The sequence below is a fragment of the Mytilus galloprovincialis genome, chromosome 1 (genome assembly GCF_965363235.1).
Source record: "Mytilus galloprovincialis chromosome 1, xbMytGall1.hap1.1, whole genome shotgun sequence".
Taxonomy (NCBI): Eukaryota; Metazoa; Mollusca; class Bivalvia; order Mytilida; family Mytilidae; genus Mytilus; species Mytilus galloprovincialis.
The window spans coordinates 96,299,619-96,318,642 of record NC_134838.1 but is presented as its reverse complement, the minus strand read 5'-3'; the positions used below and the strand labels follow the sequence as shown (position 1 = coordinate 96,318,642).

Below are 19,024 nucleotides of genomic sequence, written 5' to 3'. Positions count from 1 at the left end.
AATCATAAAAGATGAAAAAGAAAATAATCAATATTGCTGTACTCCAACAGTACCTTTAAAATCAAATAGAAATCAATTGGAGACAAACTGTTGGATTCCTATCATGATACATGCATAATACAGAAAAGGTAAAGATACTATAAATGTTTTTTGAAACCAACAGTCCCATTCCTGGCTAGGTAAGGGAATTTTCCATCTATCATTTTCCTGTTATTGATGATATGGTTGAACAAGTTTTATGATTCAAGTCTTCCAACATATTTCTCAGCGAATAATAGCTGTCAAGTTCTTGGTCTCAAAAAACATAGAAACAGAAAAATTTAACGTTGATTAAAAAAATATTTTTGCCTCTAAATATAAAATGTTCTAATCAATTCTTTTCTGCTTTTTTAGACCATATGGAAATGCTTCAACTGGTGTTACTAAGGAGATAACCTTTACAGAGGTCATAGTTGAAGGAGGTGGTATCTTAGAGATAGATAGTGGAGGTGATGCAATGAAACTTATTGGTACAAAGATACATGTAGAAAGTGGTGGTATTATACAATCAGACTTCCTTGATCTAGTGGTGTCCGAACTTATTGTTGATGATTCAGCACAGATACATGCTAATTATAAGGTACCTTTATACAAATTTTGTAGCTGATAGTAAAGTGGAACTTACAAATATATTAAAAAAGATGCCAGCCTATACAAATTTTCTATAATTGCTACTAAATTACATTTGAAATTATGTTGTTATTGAAGATGTTGAAACATTCAACTATAACTAATCTATGTGATTCATTTTGCCTTGGATTTTATGAAAAGTTTTAAATAATTGAACATCACAAAATCAGTTACTTTGATCGACAGTTCGCTCATTGAATTTAAGTTTCAATTTTAGCTATAAATAATTAATGTCTCACAGATTACTCTTTTTAAAATAAATAATTTTAGGCCTCATCATTTGGAGGTGGCACTGGAGTGGCAGATGATAAAGCAGGTGCTGGTCATGGTGGCATGGGTGGTAAAGGTACTGTTGCAGACTCTGGTGGCTATTTTTATGGCAATGTCAAATCTCCAAGACATTTTGGTAGCAATGCCAAATACAATGAGATAGAAGTTTATGGAGGTGGCATCATTAACATTGTTGCCAGTGTATCAACTAGTATTGATGGTTAGTAAATGCTTAAAATATATTTATCAGAATTAAGCAATCTTTTATCAACAATTCACTATGCTCCCTCATTCAATTACTTCAGAATTAATTATCATTGGACATATCTTTTTTACTTGAACAGCTGAGTAGGTATATGCTTGTTATATTCTCATAGATTTTGTCTGCCTTCATGTGATAGAAATCTTTCATACTTGGAAGAATTGTTTGTCATCATATTCTCTCAACCATACTATACCTTCAGTTTGATTTGACAATATTTATAGGAGATAATTGTAGGAATATAACATCACTATTACACATGCTGAACTTAACTCCTCTGAGATATTTTGCCAGAGAGCTTTCATCTTTTCTGTGACAGTCTTTTCACCATGTGAATTTGAATATACTATACTGTCATTTTGACCTGACCTCTTGTGTTGGGGTTACAAGACTTTGACTATCCCAAGTTTAATGCTCAGATTTTTTGTTTTTATCACATACTTATTCCAATCACTTGATGATCAGGAGCAAATGAGGTATTGTCCTCCGTTAAATTTGTTTTTTCATTCATGAGAATAGTATACTTTTTGTACCAGTGACTACTATTTGTGTTTTATTCTAATGGGTTATATTTATAATGATATATAACTTTTTTGAAATTCAGGTACAATTAGTTGTAATGGAGAGGACGGTAACTCTGGTAGTGGAGGAGCCAGTGGGGGCAGTATTAGACTACAGACTGATGCCCTGTATGGAAAAGGAAAACTTCTAGTTAATGGTGGTCAAGGTAAATGCTTCAATCTTTTAGTGTTGAAATATACAAAATTCTATCTTTTTAAACTTGACATTACATTTTATGTTGCTGTTTTTAACATAAATATAGAGAGACAACCAATATAGAAATTCTAGTACATTCCTTTACTATGGTATCTTTACATTGAACCACTAACGTTAAAATCATTCAATCGCGTAGTGGAATTAACTATTTGTGGATTCTTATAAATTATTTATATAACTTTTGGACTAGTTTAAATCTCAGTCTATTTCTGAAATTTATTCTTACATACTTTTGATTTTTTAACCCTGTATGCTAACATTGCCTAGGTAAATTTTAAAATTGTTTGTATGCACATTGAACGACAAATCTATGTGACGTATAAAATTTTCTGACGTCAGACACACAAATCAATGAATGTGTTTGTAGATAAATGTTTTTGTGTTCTGTTAAATTGTTCCTTTAAAAATTGTTATACGATGATGACTGATATACCCATATTCTGACTATTTTATTTATTGTGTCTGTTTAGTAAATGCATCAAAGTAAATATAACGGAAATTGATGAGACTGTCATCAAAGTGAGAGGGTTAGGGCTATAAAAACAGGTTTTATCCACCATTTTCTACATTTGAAAATGCCTGTACCAAGTCAGGAATATGACAGTTCTTGTCCATTCATTTTTGATGCGTTTTGTTATTTGATTTTGCCATGTGATTATGGACTTTCCGAATTGATTTTCCTCTAAGTTCAGTATTTTTGTGATTTTACTTTTTATTTCATTGTTTACCTAATAGTGTGCTTAAAATATTCTTTTACTTAAACATTTAAACAAGTTAGAAAAAATCTCATCCAGAATAAAAGAGAGACACTTTTGCCTTGCTATCTCTAATTTCCCTGTAGTCTGTTAACTTGGATATTAACAAGTACAATTCACATACAAATTTACAATTAAAGGCAGCAGCGGTGCTGGCGGTGGAGCAGGAGGTCGTTTAGCTGTGTATTACACATCCTCAGAATACACAGGTGATTTCAATGCCTATGGTGGACACTCTTCATCAGGTTATGGGGGAGCAGGCACAGTGTATGAATCTTCCAGTACAAAAACCAAACTGATTATAGATAACAAAGAAGTTCACACTGTACAGGTAAAGATTTATTATTTATCTAGTCAGAATATGATTATTAGGAGGAGAGGTTAGGTATACATAAATGATGGTTCAACCCAACAACACAAAAATGAACCTAGAGATGTCTTTCCAATGCTTTATATAGAAACCAAAATATTTTGCTGCTTTCTTCTGTAGAAATTTTTATTGGATTATTTATTTTAAAAGTATTGCTATCAAAGACATAAATGAGTTTTTTTAAAATAACATCTTCAGTTGAGAAAAACTGACAACGCCATGGCAAAAAAAAAAGATGTATAAAGACAAACAAGTTCACAAAACATCAAGAAAAAGTAGACAGGAGTGTGGTTTATTCAACAATTGGATCATGATCCTTGTCATTGTAACAGAGATATCTGATAAGATGTTCTGGCAAAGCAATAATTGTTAAATGATTTCTAACCATCTATTTGAAGGGACTACAGTGAAAATATTATATTGAATTTAATATATATAAGATTTTATATGATATTTAACCATTTCTATTATTTAATGATGATATGTTAAACATAATAGATCTCTTTTTGTGTCATTGTGTTCTAAAGTTGAAGATTACTCTATATTATTTTTACATAATACTAGCTTGGTATGCAAAATTGATTAATATGCTATTTTTTAAAGGAATTGATTGATGATATGGATGCAGACACCATTTTTAGAAGTGATGGGAGTAGAACTTGGATAACATTTGACAGTAGTAATACACTTGAAGTCAATGAGCTCTATCTTCGTAAAGGAGCTCACTTAGCCTTGGAACCTAGTTCTAGCTCTTCTAAAATACATTCTCTAACCGCTCAGAGCTTCTATGGGGATGATGATTTTGTGACTGCAACATCAAATATTGGTACTGTACATGTTGGTGCTCATCAGGTGATAACCATTAGACAAGTGTCCCTTTATTTCCCAGCACACGCCAAAGTCTACGTAGGTGGTACTTTAACACTGCCATCTACTGTCAAAATGTATGCAACAAACAACTTGGTCCATGGAAAGTTAGGAGGACTTCAGGAACTGACTATGATAAAGTCAACCCTTGATGTTCATGAAACTGGCAAATCTCACACAACCCCATCAACATTCCAGCTTTCTAACTTGTACCTCCGACAAGGAAGTAAATTTTTAATGAAGGATGATGTTCAGTATAACCTTGCTGTGAACAAACTATTAATAGGAGCTTCATGTGAGATAACGACAAGGAGACTAACTGTGGAGGCTACAGAGTTTGAATCAGAAGAAGGAGGAGTTATAAACTTAAATGGAATGGGAGATATCAATAGTGGAGATGGTAAGAATATAGTAATCACTGAACATAATGAAAATGGGGTTTAGAGCAAGGCTTCCAAAACAGTCAAATATTCCGGACAATTGTATAATGTCCGGTAAAATTCCGGCTGGGCAAAGCATGAAACGGTCATTTACTTTTTAGTTTTCAAGGCTTTCTTAATAGACGGTCATTTTAACATAACTCACAATCTTTTTGACCCAACTTTTTGCCTTTAACAGCCACACATTTCCAGTCTTAAAGGTGACAGGATGATAAAGTACTATCAAAGCATCCCCTACTTCAATACTTTCTAATTTTAATCAAGGCTAGTTAGTTGTTGAACAGCTGAAATCTACCTGTTCAGATGACAGGTAAACTATTTTCAGTACCGGACATCATATAAATTGATCAGTCTATTCAAAGTTATTTTCTTACATTTCAGCGGTTTGTATCTCATTGACTTAGTCCCAAAGATTAAAATTATAAGAAAGACGTTAATAAACATGATTTGATGAAAAATTTACAAAGGTTTTAAATGAAAAGTTGTTAGAACTGTATGAACTAGAACACATATGCGCATGCATGTGCGCAGGTAGGAAATTTAATTATGCATCCTATATTTCTTCAAAAATGCTAAAATTATCATTGATACTTGTATCTAACGTTCATTTCAAGTATTTTGTTGAAGAAATAATGTGGAAAAAGCTTCTTCGTTTAGTCGTTCTTTGTAAATGTACACAGATTATACGTATCCGTTTCTGGTCCATGTTTTACCATTGTCAACATCCGGTATAAGATAAGATAAGATATTTTATTTCCTAATCATAGGGCTCATAACAAGCATGTAATCACATAAAGTTAAAATAAAAAGCCTTTCTCTCCCACTCGCATACACTCACACATACAACTATATATCGTTCTGATTAAGGATGATTGATTTAACAGTACAACATGTAAATGAAAAATAAAATACAGATAAAAATACAGACACCAATTTTTTTATGAGGAGAGTCAGTTGCCTACATTGTATATGTGGAACGAAGGATAACTCTTACTGTCCAGAAAAGAAAAAGAAAAAACAATTCAAGTATAATGTGACAATGAACTGGTGAAGGCTATAAATAAGTTTTATAAGTTTCAGTTAAGCAAATATTTAGTTTCTGAATGTGTAAAATGAGGATAGCAATTCACATAATTTAGAGTTAAAATGAAGGCTATCGTTTGACATGAACCAAATAAGCAGATCACTATCGGATATTTGGGATAAATATGGGTATTTTGTAAAGGGTATAAGGAAAATGTGATTTTAAAAACTAAAGTAAAGTTTTGACAATGTTATTTTGAACAAGAGTCTAAGGCAGATATAAGCACGCTCATGTGCAAACTTTAAATGATGCACTGTCAATTTAACAGTTTACGTTAGAACATCAAATTCATATCAAAGTAAAGTTTAATATCATTTATATTAATCTAATGTCAATCATTGGAATGGCCATCTGATTACCAATTTTGCCTTTTGTGACTTAGTCTTAAGGGATTAAAATCGGGATTAGATATAAAATGTCTGGCTGGCTCAAATATTTTTTGGAAGCGCTGGTTTAGAGTGCTTACAAAAAGTGAGCAGCAGTTTTTGCAGCATTTTAAAAATTATTTAAAATTATTTGTTTTTGTCTTTCAACCATTATTTGGCGAATCATTCAAATCATTATTTGTCAAATCATCACTGTGTCTAAAATTGATTTTTTGGGTAAAGATTGCATGTAATGCAATCAGAAACCTATGTTACTGACATGATATCTAAATCTTCCAAGGCTTATCACTACCTTTTTGATTCATAAAATATAGTGCATTGATCATAACATTCTATGCATCCTATCCATGAAAATTTCCAGAAATTCATCAATGTAATACATGCTCAGATATTCAAGTCACAAAATCATCTTACACTTGTCAAGAAAATTACATAACCTTCGTAAGGTGCAGGAATCTTATATCTGTTATCAAAATATAACTTAAAGGAGTAGGTCCGGTAAGGACCGATTTTGGCCTCAAATTTCAGGTTCATCTGACGAAAGATTTTGACCACTTTTTAAACACTTAAGTGTCTATTTCATTTGAATCAATTAGTTTATGTGAAAGATTTTAACTGATTTAGAAATTTAAAAACGATCCGATTCAAGCTCATATATGAAAAATCTACCAAATATGCCGAAAAATGTCACTTTTCAGATGGTTTTTGTCAAAAACGAGTGGCCGCATCCGTGTTCATCCTCAACCTTTTTTTTATATATTATGTATTATCATAAAATACAACTTACATTTCAATATTAAGGATGAACACGAATGCGGCCACTTTCATTTTACCTGAAAACTGTCTAAAATTTAACTAAAATGCTAGAATTGTGACGATTTCAGTAAATTAGCATGACTTTAATATGGTGCTAGTACATGATATATGTGCATTGTTATGTCAAAAACAGCCCATATTTATGTAGCAGAAGCATTCTACTGTCCAATAAATAACTAAAAGTTTATATTTTAACAACTTTGTAAAACTGCTATATTTTGGGGCCAAAAAGGGGTCTTACTGAACCTACTCCTTTGGATGTAACGCATCTTCTGATTGGCCGACGTTATTTTGTTATCAGCCCATAGACATAATTCAGTCATGTGACCATGACGTCATCAACGCTTTTTCATGGTTTTCTACAGTTAAAAATGGAATTTAGAATTAAATTATAAGAAATGACTGTAATATTTTTTCTGTCTATTCGAAATAACATAAAAATGTGGTGCACACTGTTAAATAACCTGCTATGCACGTTATTCAGTGTGCACCAAATTTTTTATGTTATTTCTTCATAGACAGAAAAAATATTACAGTCATTCCTTAAATAAACGAAGATATATACTGTAAAGTGAAATTCAAAATCAGAAGGAAAAATCAGTGTATGACATATTATCAAAATTCTTTACCAGCAAAGACTGATGTTACCATTTTATGCATATTCTAACCTTTATGTTTCTTATACCTGACGTTATTACATTGTAATATCTTTCAGGTTATGCATCTAACAATGCTGGTGCTGCCCATGGAGGTGAAGGAGGAGGTATTGGTAATGGTACTGGAGGAACTGCATATGATTCCTATCTTAAACCCTCATCCCCTGGCTCAGGTGGTGTCAGCACACATGGAGGGGGGGTGTTACATATACAGGTCACAACATTTACACATAAAGGAGATATTACTGCAGAGTAAGTGTATGAAACATTAGCTCCCTTTGTTTTACATTAACCCCTTTCATTAGAATGTTTATGTCCCTAAATAGCTGAGGAGGTGGCATGGGATGATATTTTTGTATTGTGTTATTCAATGATGTTTGAAGTTTTAAAAAAATAACAGATTTATCTGTATTAATGTTAGCATTTTTTTATTTGTTGTTCTAGAAAAGTCCTGTTCTTGTCATCACAACTCCTCTGAAACCACTGAACAAACTTTTATAATAAGATTAGATGATAAGGAAATTCTATGTAAATGAGCATATTCACAAGAATTTTTAAAGTTTATTTATGTAGGAGTTGTGAATCTAGTGAGATTTTAATTGCAAATTGGGGCGTGGGGTATGCGAGTGTTCTAACAAACATTCTTTAATTATGGTAATAAAGTAATGTATCTGTTTCTCTGATTACAAACTAGAGTATGGTTTTCAAATGTTGAGTGATATATAGAGAGAAGTTAAATTTATACCAAATAGTTTTATTAACCGGATTTTTGTGACAAAAATGTCGGTTATTGATTTGGGGATGTACGGCGGGCGGCCGGGCGGGCGGGCGGGCGGTCGGGCAGTCGGGCGGCCGGGCGGGCGGGCGGCAATCAAATGTTGTCCGTGCATTAACTCATGAACCGTTCAACCAAAGCTTTTAAAATTTTAATATGTTGTTACTGACAACTAAATGAAGGTCAAGTTCAATAATGGCGATTTTGACTTTTACCGTTCAGGAGTTATGGTTCTTGAAAGATTGAAAAATGGAGTTTCCAGTCGTGTCCGTGCATTTATGCATGAACTGTTCTACCAAAGCTTCCGAAATTTTAATATGCTGTTACTGATGACAAAATGGAGGTCAAGTTCAATAATGACGATTTTGACTTTTACCGTTCAGGAGTTATGGTTCTTGAAAGATTGAAAAATGGTTTTTCCCGTCGTGTCCATGCATTTTCTCATGAACCATTCAACCAAAGCTTTTGAAATTTTAATATGTTGTTACTGATGACAAAATAGAGGTCAAGTTCAATAATGACGATTTTGACTTTTACCGTTCAGGAGTTATGGTTCTTGAAAGATCATAAAATGGCGTTTCCATTCAGGTTGTTGCATTTACTCATGAACCATTCAATCTAAGCTTTTCAAATTTTAATATGTTGATACTGATGACAAAATGGAGGTCAAATTTGATATTGACGATTTTCACTTTCACCATTCATCAGTAATGGTTCTTGTGATATTGCCAGGACACAAATAAATGTTAATAAATCCGGTTTGCTGTCGTTGTGACAGCCTCTTGTTAAAGTTTGAAATGATAGGGGGTATTGGTTGCATGATATTATACCAAAATAAGTAAAGGTAGAAAGAAGTCTATCACTGTGATAGCAATATTTGAAAAATTCAGGTAATTGCAAAAACTGTTGGTGGCTGAATAGTAAATCTATGTTTATTTTTGTAAAAATTGTGAAGTAACAGGTTGCCACTCATTTTTATATTCAGGTTGATTGAAGATGTATTTTACATTCATTGATTTAAAATGAATAATCCTGAAGTTCTGTGGAAGAAAAATATCTTTCTGTTTATGCCTATTTAAAACTGATTGATAAAGTTTTATCCATTAGCAAATATAAACAGTGAAGGAGTTTTAATATGTTTTATATAAAAGTTTTTTATGAGTTTGTGTTTATATTTTTAGTGGTGAGAGTGCCAATATAACAAGTGGTGGTGCCTCTGGAGGAAGTGTATGGGTGTCCACTTCAGCAGCTCAAGTCACTGGTATGGTATTATCATAAAAGTTTTAAGTAATAATTAAATAAATAACTATCTAAGGTGTAAATCAATAGACAGTAAAAAAAAATTGTTTACTTTTGATATGATAAAAATATGGTTTTTAGTCGTCTGAACTAAACTCTATTATTTAAGTCTTGGCTGTTCAACTAAAATTAAGGTACTGTTAGATACATGTAAGATTTATATATACATTCAGGCTTGTATGAAAATAGGTCAATTGAGTTCCATCCAAAATTATTGAATGTTGGTTTAGATTTACAGTGATACTGCTGTACTATTCAATCTTTGACATATCACTGTTGATATTCATATGGGATCTTTCTAAAATCAAATTTGTGACAAAGCAAGGAATATTTTTATCAATTAGATTTTTAAGAAAGTTTTAACCATTTCCATTCATTTAGATGTTTAAACTAGAGACTTCCCCTTTGAACAGGATATTTATTGTCCAAATAGAAGTTACAGGAAATATTAGATTATTTATGTTATAATTTCAGGTACAATAAGTGTGAATGGAGGAAATGGTATGTCAGGAGGAGGTGGAGGAGGAGGTCTGATAGCGATCGAATACATCAGTGGTAATATCAATGGTCATTTGAGAGCTTATGGCGGTAAAGGTGAAGCAAGTTACAAATCAGGAGCAGCTGGAGTTGTCTACCTTGCCAAGGATATCAATTCTTTAGAACCTGACAGAAAGGTAAAGTTTTTTTTCATGTTCTAGAACCTGACAGAAAGGTAAAGTTTTCTATGATGTTAACAATAAAAATTGCTGAGGATCATTCATGAAGATAAATAATGTCTTTTTTTTAAGGCTCACATTATTAAAGCTTTCTTCATCCATTATCACTGACAACTTATTTAGTCTGAATTCTCACATTGCAGTCTAATATTGAATAAGTTACTGAAGGTTGATTCACTCTGGCTTTGTTGTTATTTACAGAAAGTTGATTCGCCCTTACCCATTATTATTTACTAGCCGTTTTGTAATTTACCAAAGATTGATTCACTGGACTCTGTTGTTATTTACTGAAGGTTGATTCACTTTAGCTTTGCTGTTATTTAATAGGAGTTGATTCACTCTACTTCTGTTTTTATTTACTGGGCGTTGATTCACTCTACCTCAATTGTTATTTATGGGGAGTTGATTCACTATAACTCTGTTGTTATTAACTGTGAATTGATTCACTCCAACTCTGTTGCTATTAATTGGGAGTTGATCCACTCTATCTCTGTTGTTATTTACTGGGAGTTGATTCACTCTGCTTTTGTTGCTATTTACTGGGAGTTGATTCACTCTTCCTTTATTGTTATTTACTGGGAATTGATTCACTCTGCTTATGTTGTTATTTACTGGGAGTTGATTCACTCTAACTCTGTTGCTATTGACTGGGAGTTGATTCACTCTGCTTCTGTTGTTATTTAATGGAAGTTGATTCACTCTGCTTTTGTTGTTATTTAATGGAAGTTGATTCACTCTGCTTTTGTTGTTATTTACTGGGAGTTGATTCACTCTGCTTTTGTTGTTATTTACTGGGAGTTGATTCACTCTGCTTTTGTTGTTATTTACTGGGAGTTGATTCACTCTAACTCTGTTGTTATTTACTGAAGATTAGTTCACTCTAGTTTTGTTGATATTTACTGGAAGCTGATTCACTCTACTTCTGTTTCTAATTTTTGGGAGTTAATTCACTCTACAATTGTGTTTTACTGGGAGTTGATTCACTGTAGCTCTATTGTGTTTACAGGGAGTTGATTCACTATGTTTATTGAATTTACTAGGAGTTTAGTTTATTCACTCTAGCGCTGTTGTAATTCATTGAATTTTATTTTATTGTACACCAAAAAATATTGCACATTTTGATGTTGAATACCAATGAAGATCTATCTTTAAAGAATTGCTTGATTTTTATTAAAAAGATTTGTTTTTCGTTACAGATAATAATAAACAATGGGGATACAGTAACAGATTCAATCAGCCGAATACCTGTACCCATTACCGAGTTCTCTGTCACGATAGATAAAATACAGATTGAAACACACTCTACAGTTGCTTTTACAGAGAGAGGAAGCGTAGGTTTTGCCCTTAGTGCTACTGTAGGAGGCATAACAGGAGAAACATTTACAACTTTTACTGTGGACAAGTATAATGAAGTTTACCTATCAACTAAGTATCCCTCAGCTGTCAGTGAATTGACATTAAAGACGTCCATACATGTCTCTGAATATGGCAAACTTGAACTACCAGAGAACGTTGTTATTGATAAAGATCACCTACTAGAAATTTGCGGAACATTGATGCCAAAGACCAGCAATCTTTACATCAGAGACAGTGGTACTGTGAAAGCTGGAAATCCAGCTCGGACAGGTAGCTCTTATGTTGATGACACAACCACAAGTGTATTGACATTTTCAGCAATAATTATAGATCATAATGGAAAATTTGAGCATTCAGAAAAATGTCTTAAATCAAATCAGGCAACAACATTAATTACTCACAGTTACAGCACATCTGGTGGATACTCTATAACAGATAGTGGTTTTGAACTTCAGGCAACTGAAACTAATGAAATAAGTCCATTGTTAAATGCCACGTGTGACAGTACAACTGATTTGTTGATTTACCGAGATACTCATTGTGAGTTGGCAGCCAAAGCATACTCTTATAACAGCATTGTGATTGAAGCAGGAGGAAAACTTATCCTGACTGGTGATCCAGCTGGTAAAAACTTTACAAAGATTACCGTCACCAATCTGGAAATCAAATATGGAGGAATTATAGAAGGAACCGGCAAAGGTTACAGGACTAATGGGCAGGGAGCTCCAGGCAGCAGTAGTGCAGGAGCTAGTCATGGAGGAAGTGGAAAGAATAATCCAAATAAAATTTATGGGAACATCATATCTCCTAAAACATATGGAAGTAATGGTTTTGGTGCCTCTTTGAGTTCTGGTTCAGGTGGAGGTCAGATTGAGTTGAACATCACTAATAAGTTTACTTTGAATGGTGAGATTAATATGAATGGTCAGAATTCTGTAACATCTGGTGGCAGTGGTGGTAGTATACTGGTAACAGCTAAGGACATGTCTGGAACAGGAACACTGTCTGCTGTTGGTGGAACTGGAGGAGGAGGGGGAGGACGCATCTCTATCAAAATCTCTAGAACATATAACTACGAAGGAGATCTCACAGCAGCGGGAAATGATGCTTCACCAGGTAAATTTAATAGTAACAGTTATAACAGTTTTGTTTCTTTTTATGCCCCATTTATTTACCCCATGGTTGGGTATATGTTTTCTGGTCTGTGTGTTTGTTCTTTTGTTCGTCCATTCTTTCTTTTCTTTGTTCCACTTCAGGTTAAAGTTGTTTGTCTGTAGGTCATTTTCTATTTATTCGTAGCATTGTCAATTTATTTTTGACTTGTGAGTTTGAATGTCCCTTTGTCAAATAGTAAAATGTTGTGAAAGTAAGTCTAGGTATCATGGGGAAATACAATCTGAAACTTCTATGCATGACATACTAACTTGTTAATAGCCAGGGTTGTTTGGAGTAATGATTTTGGTCAAAATGGCCAGGGTACACTTAAAAATTAATTACGGTAAATGTATATATTTTAAAAATTTGTCTCTTATATCACTTGGCCAATTTGAAGTCAACATAGACTTTAATCCTTTAAATTACGATGTCCAAAATTATATCTGGTTTTGTTTATTACAAAACAGGGGTAAACTTGTCCGTCTCCTGTTTAAAACAAATAAATATAATTTCCCTCAGCTTTTTATTATAAAGCAGTTGATCTACATTAAATAAAAAATGATTTAATTTAAAATCAAGTTATCTATAGCACAATAATTATTTTTCAGGAACTGTATATGTTTCCAAGGTTGTATCTGGATCTCAATATACCATGTTGATTATAGACCAACCAGGCACAACAGAAGTTGACAGTGGTCTGTCTCTACCAAGCTCTCTAAGTGAAGTCCAACTTACCAATGATGCCTCATTATCACTCAAAACAGCTCTGACTATCAATACACTCATTTCTGATGGATCTGGCTCAGTAACTGTAACCAATAATGCTGAGCTGATTATATCAGTGTTTGGTGAACTTAATCATGGCTGTCAGTGTAACTTTAACATTGAGGCAGGTTCAACACTCAGAATAAATACTGATTTTGATCTCACGGGGTCAAATCCTACTTTAAATTTACATGGAACACTTATAGCACAGAACTTCAGAGTATGGGACCATGGTACTGTTACAATAGAACCTACTGGCAACCTGCAAGTCACATCACTACAGTTACAGGAATATACCACGATGGAACTGAAATCTGGAGCAGCATACAGTAATGTTCAGTCTATAATGCTAGGCTATAACTCCACTCTAATTTTACATGAAAATCCAGTGAGTTGGTCTTTATCAACATTCCATATGAAAGTCAAATCATCTTTAACTATAAAATCTGATGAGAAATCCTTTACCTTGGTGGCAACTGATGTTACCATTGAGGACAATGCTGTGCTATCTGTATCTGCTAGTGGTTCTCTCACAGGCTTAGGGGCAGGCAACACAGAGAATGGGGCCAGTTATGGTGGAGAGGGAGGTAGCAGTATGGACAAAACATATGGATCAACTACCTCTCCAACAAATGCTGGAAGTGGCTGCACTACTGTCAGAGGAGGAGGAATTATTTCTATAACTGCCACCACAATATCCATTGATGGTGTGATATCAGCTGATGGTGGTAATAGTGAATCAACAGGAGGAGGAAGTGGTGGCAGCATCAAGATAACTGGAGACAGCCTGGAAGGTCATGGTACCATCTCTGTCAATGGGGGTACCAGTACACATAAAGGTGGAGGTGGAGGAGGTCGTATGACTTTAGATGTCAAGGTCATGACTTCTTTCTTAGGTGCTACAACAGCCTTTGGTGGATCTGGAGGAACTAAACATGGAGCAGCGGGATCTGTATATAAACAATATCAACTGTCTGGTGGAGCCCCAAAAACAGAACTTTTGGTGAACAATAACAAATTAGTCACAGACTCCAAGACAGTTATAAATAGTATCACTAGAGTGTCAGAGCTTGAACTGGCTGGAAATGCTAAAGTTGTCTTTGATACAAGTGGTTCATCAAATATTGAGATAGAGCTTATTGAAGGAGATTTTACAGGCTTGTTAACTGTGCAGGCAGCACAATATTTTGTTGTAGCCACTAGCTATGGTACCCAGTATCCTTTCTCACTACCATGTAAAATGTTGATAGAGAATGGTGGCTTTGCCACACTGCCTGCCAAACTCCTGTTGCAAGATGAAACTGATGATGAAGAACTGAATTTAGATATTCAAGGAAATGTGATTGCACTTCGTCACTTGATAGTAGGTTTAAATGCTAAGGCATACATCAGTTACAATGCTCACAGTGGCCTGACCACAACACAGTTATCTGATCTTGGAACCTTTTCTATTACAAACCTTGATGTCACCACAGATGGAAAACTAGAAGTGGCACAGGATTCATCAAATAGATATACATTAGAAATCCTGAGCGAACTTAACATCAAATATGGTGGTGAAATGAGTGCCAGAAATCTTTATATTGATGTACCCATCCTGCAGGTAGCTTATAATGGCTTACTGAGTGTAGATGGAGGTTACCATGAACCAGGATCTGGTGTTGGACAAGACGGTTCTGGAGCAAGTCATGGAGGCTCAGGAGGAAGTTCAAGTTCTGGAGGAAAACCACTGGTCACTTATGTTGGACATGTCTTTACAGCAGATGAATTTGGATCAGCTGGTGGAAATAAAACATTAGAGGGTATTGGTGGACTTGGTGGTGGCATTGTAAAATTAAAGGTCACTGACACACTGACCTTGAGTGGAATGATCAGTTCCCATGGAAACAAAGGTGATAATAATGGAGGAGGAGGAAGTGGTGGTTCTGTTTCCATAGAAACAGTAGACATGTTAGGATCTGGTTCAGTTTCAGTGATTGGTGGAAATTCTACATCAGGCGGTGGTGGTGGTGGTGGTAGAGTCTTCATGTACTGTTCTGGAGATTATAATTACACTGGGACATACAAACTGAAGGGAGGTAACTCTAATACTGCTCAGGCTGGTGGGGCTGGAACAGCATACCTTAAGTATACATCTGGTAACATTTTGTATCGTAAATTACTATCTGATAATGCTGAAATTACTGGAAATAGTATAGCTGCTACACAAATTGATACACCTGGAGTACCATCAATTGAAGTTGATGAAATGGAAGTTGGAGACAAGACTACAATTAAAGTTACAACAGCTGGTCTTCACTTTACAGCATCGGTGTTGGTTTGTGGATCTGAATCCCTCCTGGTTGTACAAGACAATGTCATATTCAGTGCAGATATAGAGAGCTCCTACAGTAAATTGACTTGCAGTTTACATATAGAAGAACTAGGTGAAGCTAGACTGCCCAAAACAGTGGAATTACTTGGTGCAGATAACCAGTTTAAAGGTGAGATACGATTGTATGAATAATGTAATAAAACAAACATTAGACATGGACAAATTTATTATTCTTTCAACGTTCATCTTTTTATTTTTCTCTAACTACCATGTTTTATAATGGTGATGAAAATTTTAATCAGACAAAAGAAAAATCATGAATAATATTGCAGTTGTCTCCCATAGATCTGTTTAGGTGTGGATTAATTTAAATTTCAAAGTTGATTTATTATCACTTTAGCTGCAAAATCTAAGACGTATAAGATTTATAGGATCATATTTATGCTTTTTAATAAAATGATATAATACATAAAAAATATTTTAGGAACACTAACCAATATCCAGACCCTGATAGTATCTTCGGGTCAAGTAGCCACATTTTCTAAAATGACCAGAACTGCTACATACAAAGATGGTGTATTGACCGCTCAGGAAGTTGGAGCCTACAGATTTGCTAAGTTCATTATTAAAGACTATGCTACTGTTACATTTGAAACAACAGGGAAAGTACTACAGTTGACCATATTAGAGTTACATTATGGTTCTACTCTGAAGGGAGAGAGAATATTACTTCAGAGTAATGAGATCTTGTTACAGCCTGGTTCTACTATAGATCTATCTGGTGGGGGATATGATAGTGAACAAGGTCCTGGTAAAGGCTTACAGGTAAGGTTGGGTGATGCAAGTTGTGGAAGGTCAGGATAGTGGGAATGTGTGTACTTGTTAGTAGTGTATTATCAATACAGTAATACAGTTTAAATCACATTCTCATAACTTTCTCAACATATCCCTTTTCATTGGTATTCCTACAAGATATTCTATATATTCAAATAAGCAGATAGAGAGGATAGACTGTTTATATTAAGTTCTTTGATCAAAGGTCAAATATAAGAGATGATGGATCAAGTCATCAGTTAGATCTTGATATTTTGGATTAAGATAAAAAAAAAAAAAATAGCTTTAATACAGATTAAACAATTTGTTAATAATTGAACTAGCTTGTAACATGACAAAGAAGGATGGGCTCTTTTTTTTTCCATTTTGTGGAAGGTCAAATGAAAGTTAAGGTTCAAGGCAGGGACAAAACAATATACCTACAATTGAAAACATAAATGTTTCATTAATTATTTTCAGATAAGTGGTGAAGATTTAGCAACTGGAGCAGGATATGCCAGTCCTGGTGGTTCTCCATCAGAATCCAATACAGGTGGTGACATCTTTAATTTGACCAGAGTACCAGGGGAAGAAGGCAGTGGGGGAGGTAACTCTAACTCTGGAGTGGGAGGAGCTGGAGGAGGATATCTAAAGATTGAGACATTCTATGATCTCACTAATTATGGTATGTTAGAATGAAATGAGAAGATTGCTAAAGGGATATCAGGGCAAACCATCATTGCAAAAAATTTACAATTATTCAAGATAACCTAAGGATAACCTTTAATTAATCCACAAAGCAGAAAATTTATAGTGTGGAGCTTTTTACTGCATTATTCATAAGGAAAATAATTTAAAACACCAAAGATGTAATGCAAACAGTGTGACTGTATGGAATTTAACCATGTGGAGGTGGAGGTGTAAATAATATTCTTTCTCAATATAATAGTTATTTCAGAAAGAAATGATAAGGAACAAAATTAAAAATGGACATGATAGAGTTACCCATGTCTATTCTGTCCTCTTATCCTTCCATCACTATTAAATCCATCGTTTGTCTGTAGGTGTTGAGCTGATTTTTTGGTTCAGAAATGAGTGAGAAACTGATCCAGTTGGACATTTGTGAAAATTGTACTTGTCTGAGGTTTTTACAAAATGCCTGTTTATATTGATATAATTTTCAACAGATGTTGTTTATATAATTCAAGACCATAAAAGTTATAACTGTGAAATTTTAGATTTGGGAAAGACATTGAAATTTTAATATTCTCATTTAAAAAAAAATAAAATCAAAGTAATAGAAATTTATAGACTTCCATTCATAAAAAACACAATGCAAATAATTTTTGATTGACACAACATGATATATCATAGTATTATTGAAATTATAATTTTAAAGTTAAAGAAATTCTGATATGGAAAGGGCAATTGTATGCTTAAATGATAATTAACAGATGAAAACAGGTTTTTTTTCTCTAGTCAATGAATCGTTAGACTGGTGATTAAACAATGAAAATTTGTAATAAACCAAAAAACATGATTTATAAACCATTTGCCACCAGCTTTGTTGTTTATTTAATTATTCCATTTCTAGGTGTAATCAAAGTAGACGGCACTAGTGCAACAGGAAGTGGTGCTGGAGGTGGCAGTGGTGGGACTATTGTGGCTTACTGTAGAAACCTTCTTGGTGATGGCACATTATCAGTGAATGGAGGTCAAGGATCGGGCAAGGGAGGAGGAGGTTCAGGGGGAAGAATGAAATTTATTTTTACTCAAAGGTAAAGCAATAGTTTATATGTGCAGTAAATTTATTTTTGTTGTTTGCAATGGCCTGTAATTACTCAGAACAAACAACATAAGCAAACTGAGCAATAGTACTTTATTTTCAGAAGTCTTTGTTTTTATATTTACTTTTGTATTATACATTTGGAATATAAAAAAAAAACTCATTGCAAATACCCAGTGTATAGTTTTGTACATTAGACATGTGTTTTGTTTACAAAAGACTCATTAGATATGCTCAAATCAGAAAAGTTAAAAGGTAAAATAATATGAAATTGTAGAGCATAGGGGTTGCCAAATCTAGTTAAAGTAATCTATTCCTGGGATATAAAATCCTAAGTAAAATATATTTAAAGTATGATATTCGGAAACCATCATTATCTATCTGGATCGTAAATGTTTATGTGCTTATTATTTCAACTACATTTTGTGTTTATAGTTTTGACTTTGATGGAACTATAACAGCTTATGGAGGAGGAAATGATGATAATTTGAACACTGTAAAAGCTGGTGCTGGTACCATATATATACAAGATGGGACAGGGAACAGTTTAATGAACAGATTGTGGATTATTGGGGACACAGAATCATCAGTACAGAAACAGACACACACACTCATCTCAGGAACAACATCTGATGACTTCTACTACAATGCTCTTTCCCTCAAAGGTAGAAAAATCTCACTGTTAGTTTTTGG

The 19,024-nt window shown here is 33.9% G+C and overlaps 1 protein-coding gene across 1 annotated transcript in view; it reads left to right on the top strand.

The window, feature by feature from the left end:
* LOC143062983 (uncharacterized) overlaps nt 1-19,024 on the top strand; it is a 48,408-nt gene that overhangs the window by 21,311 nt on the left and 8,073 nt on the right. The window contains exons 21-34 of the mRNA XM_076234902.1: nt 394-619; nt 940-1,159; nt 1,806-1,928; nt 2,874-3,064; nt 3,707-4,370; nt 7,412-7,604; nt 9,309-9,388; nt 9,901-10,100; nt 11,339-12,614; nt 13,262-15,901; nt 16,217-16,557; nt 17,026-17,230; nt 18,140-18,323; nt 18,767-18,996. Coding sequence (XP_076091017.1) covers nt 394-619; nt 940-1,159; nt 1,806-1,928; nt 2,874-3,064; nt 3,707-4,370; nt 7,412-7,604; nt 9,309-9,388; nt 9,901-10,100; nt 11,339-12,614; nt 13,262-15,901; nt 16,217-16,557; nt 17,026-17,230; nt 18,140-18,323; nt 18,767-18,996 — 6,773 coding nt within the window. The remainder of the gene's footprint in view (nt 1-393; nt 620-939; nt 1,160-1,805; nt 1,929-2,873; nt 3,065-3,706; nt 4,371-7,411; nt 7,605-9,308; nt 9,389-9,900; nt 10,101-11,338; nt 12,615-13,261; nt 15,902-16,216; nt 16,558-17,025; nt 17,231-18,139; nt 18,324-18,766; nt 18,997-19,024) is intronic.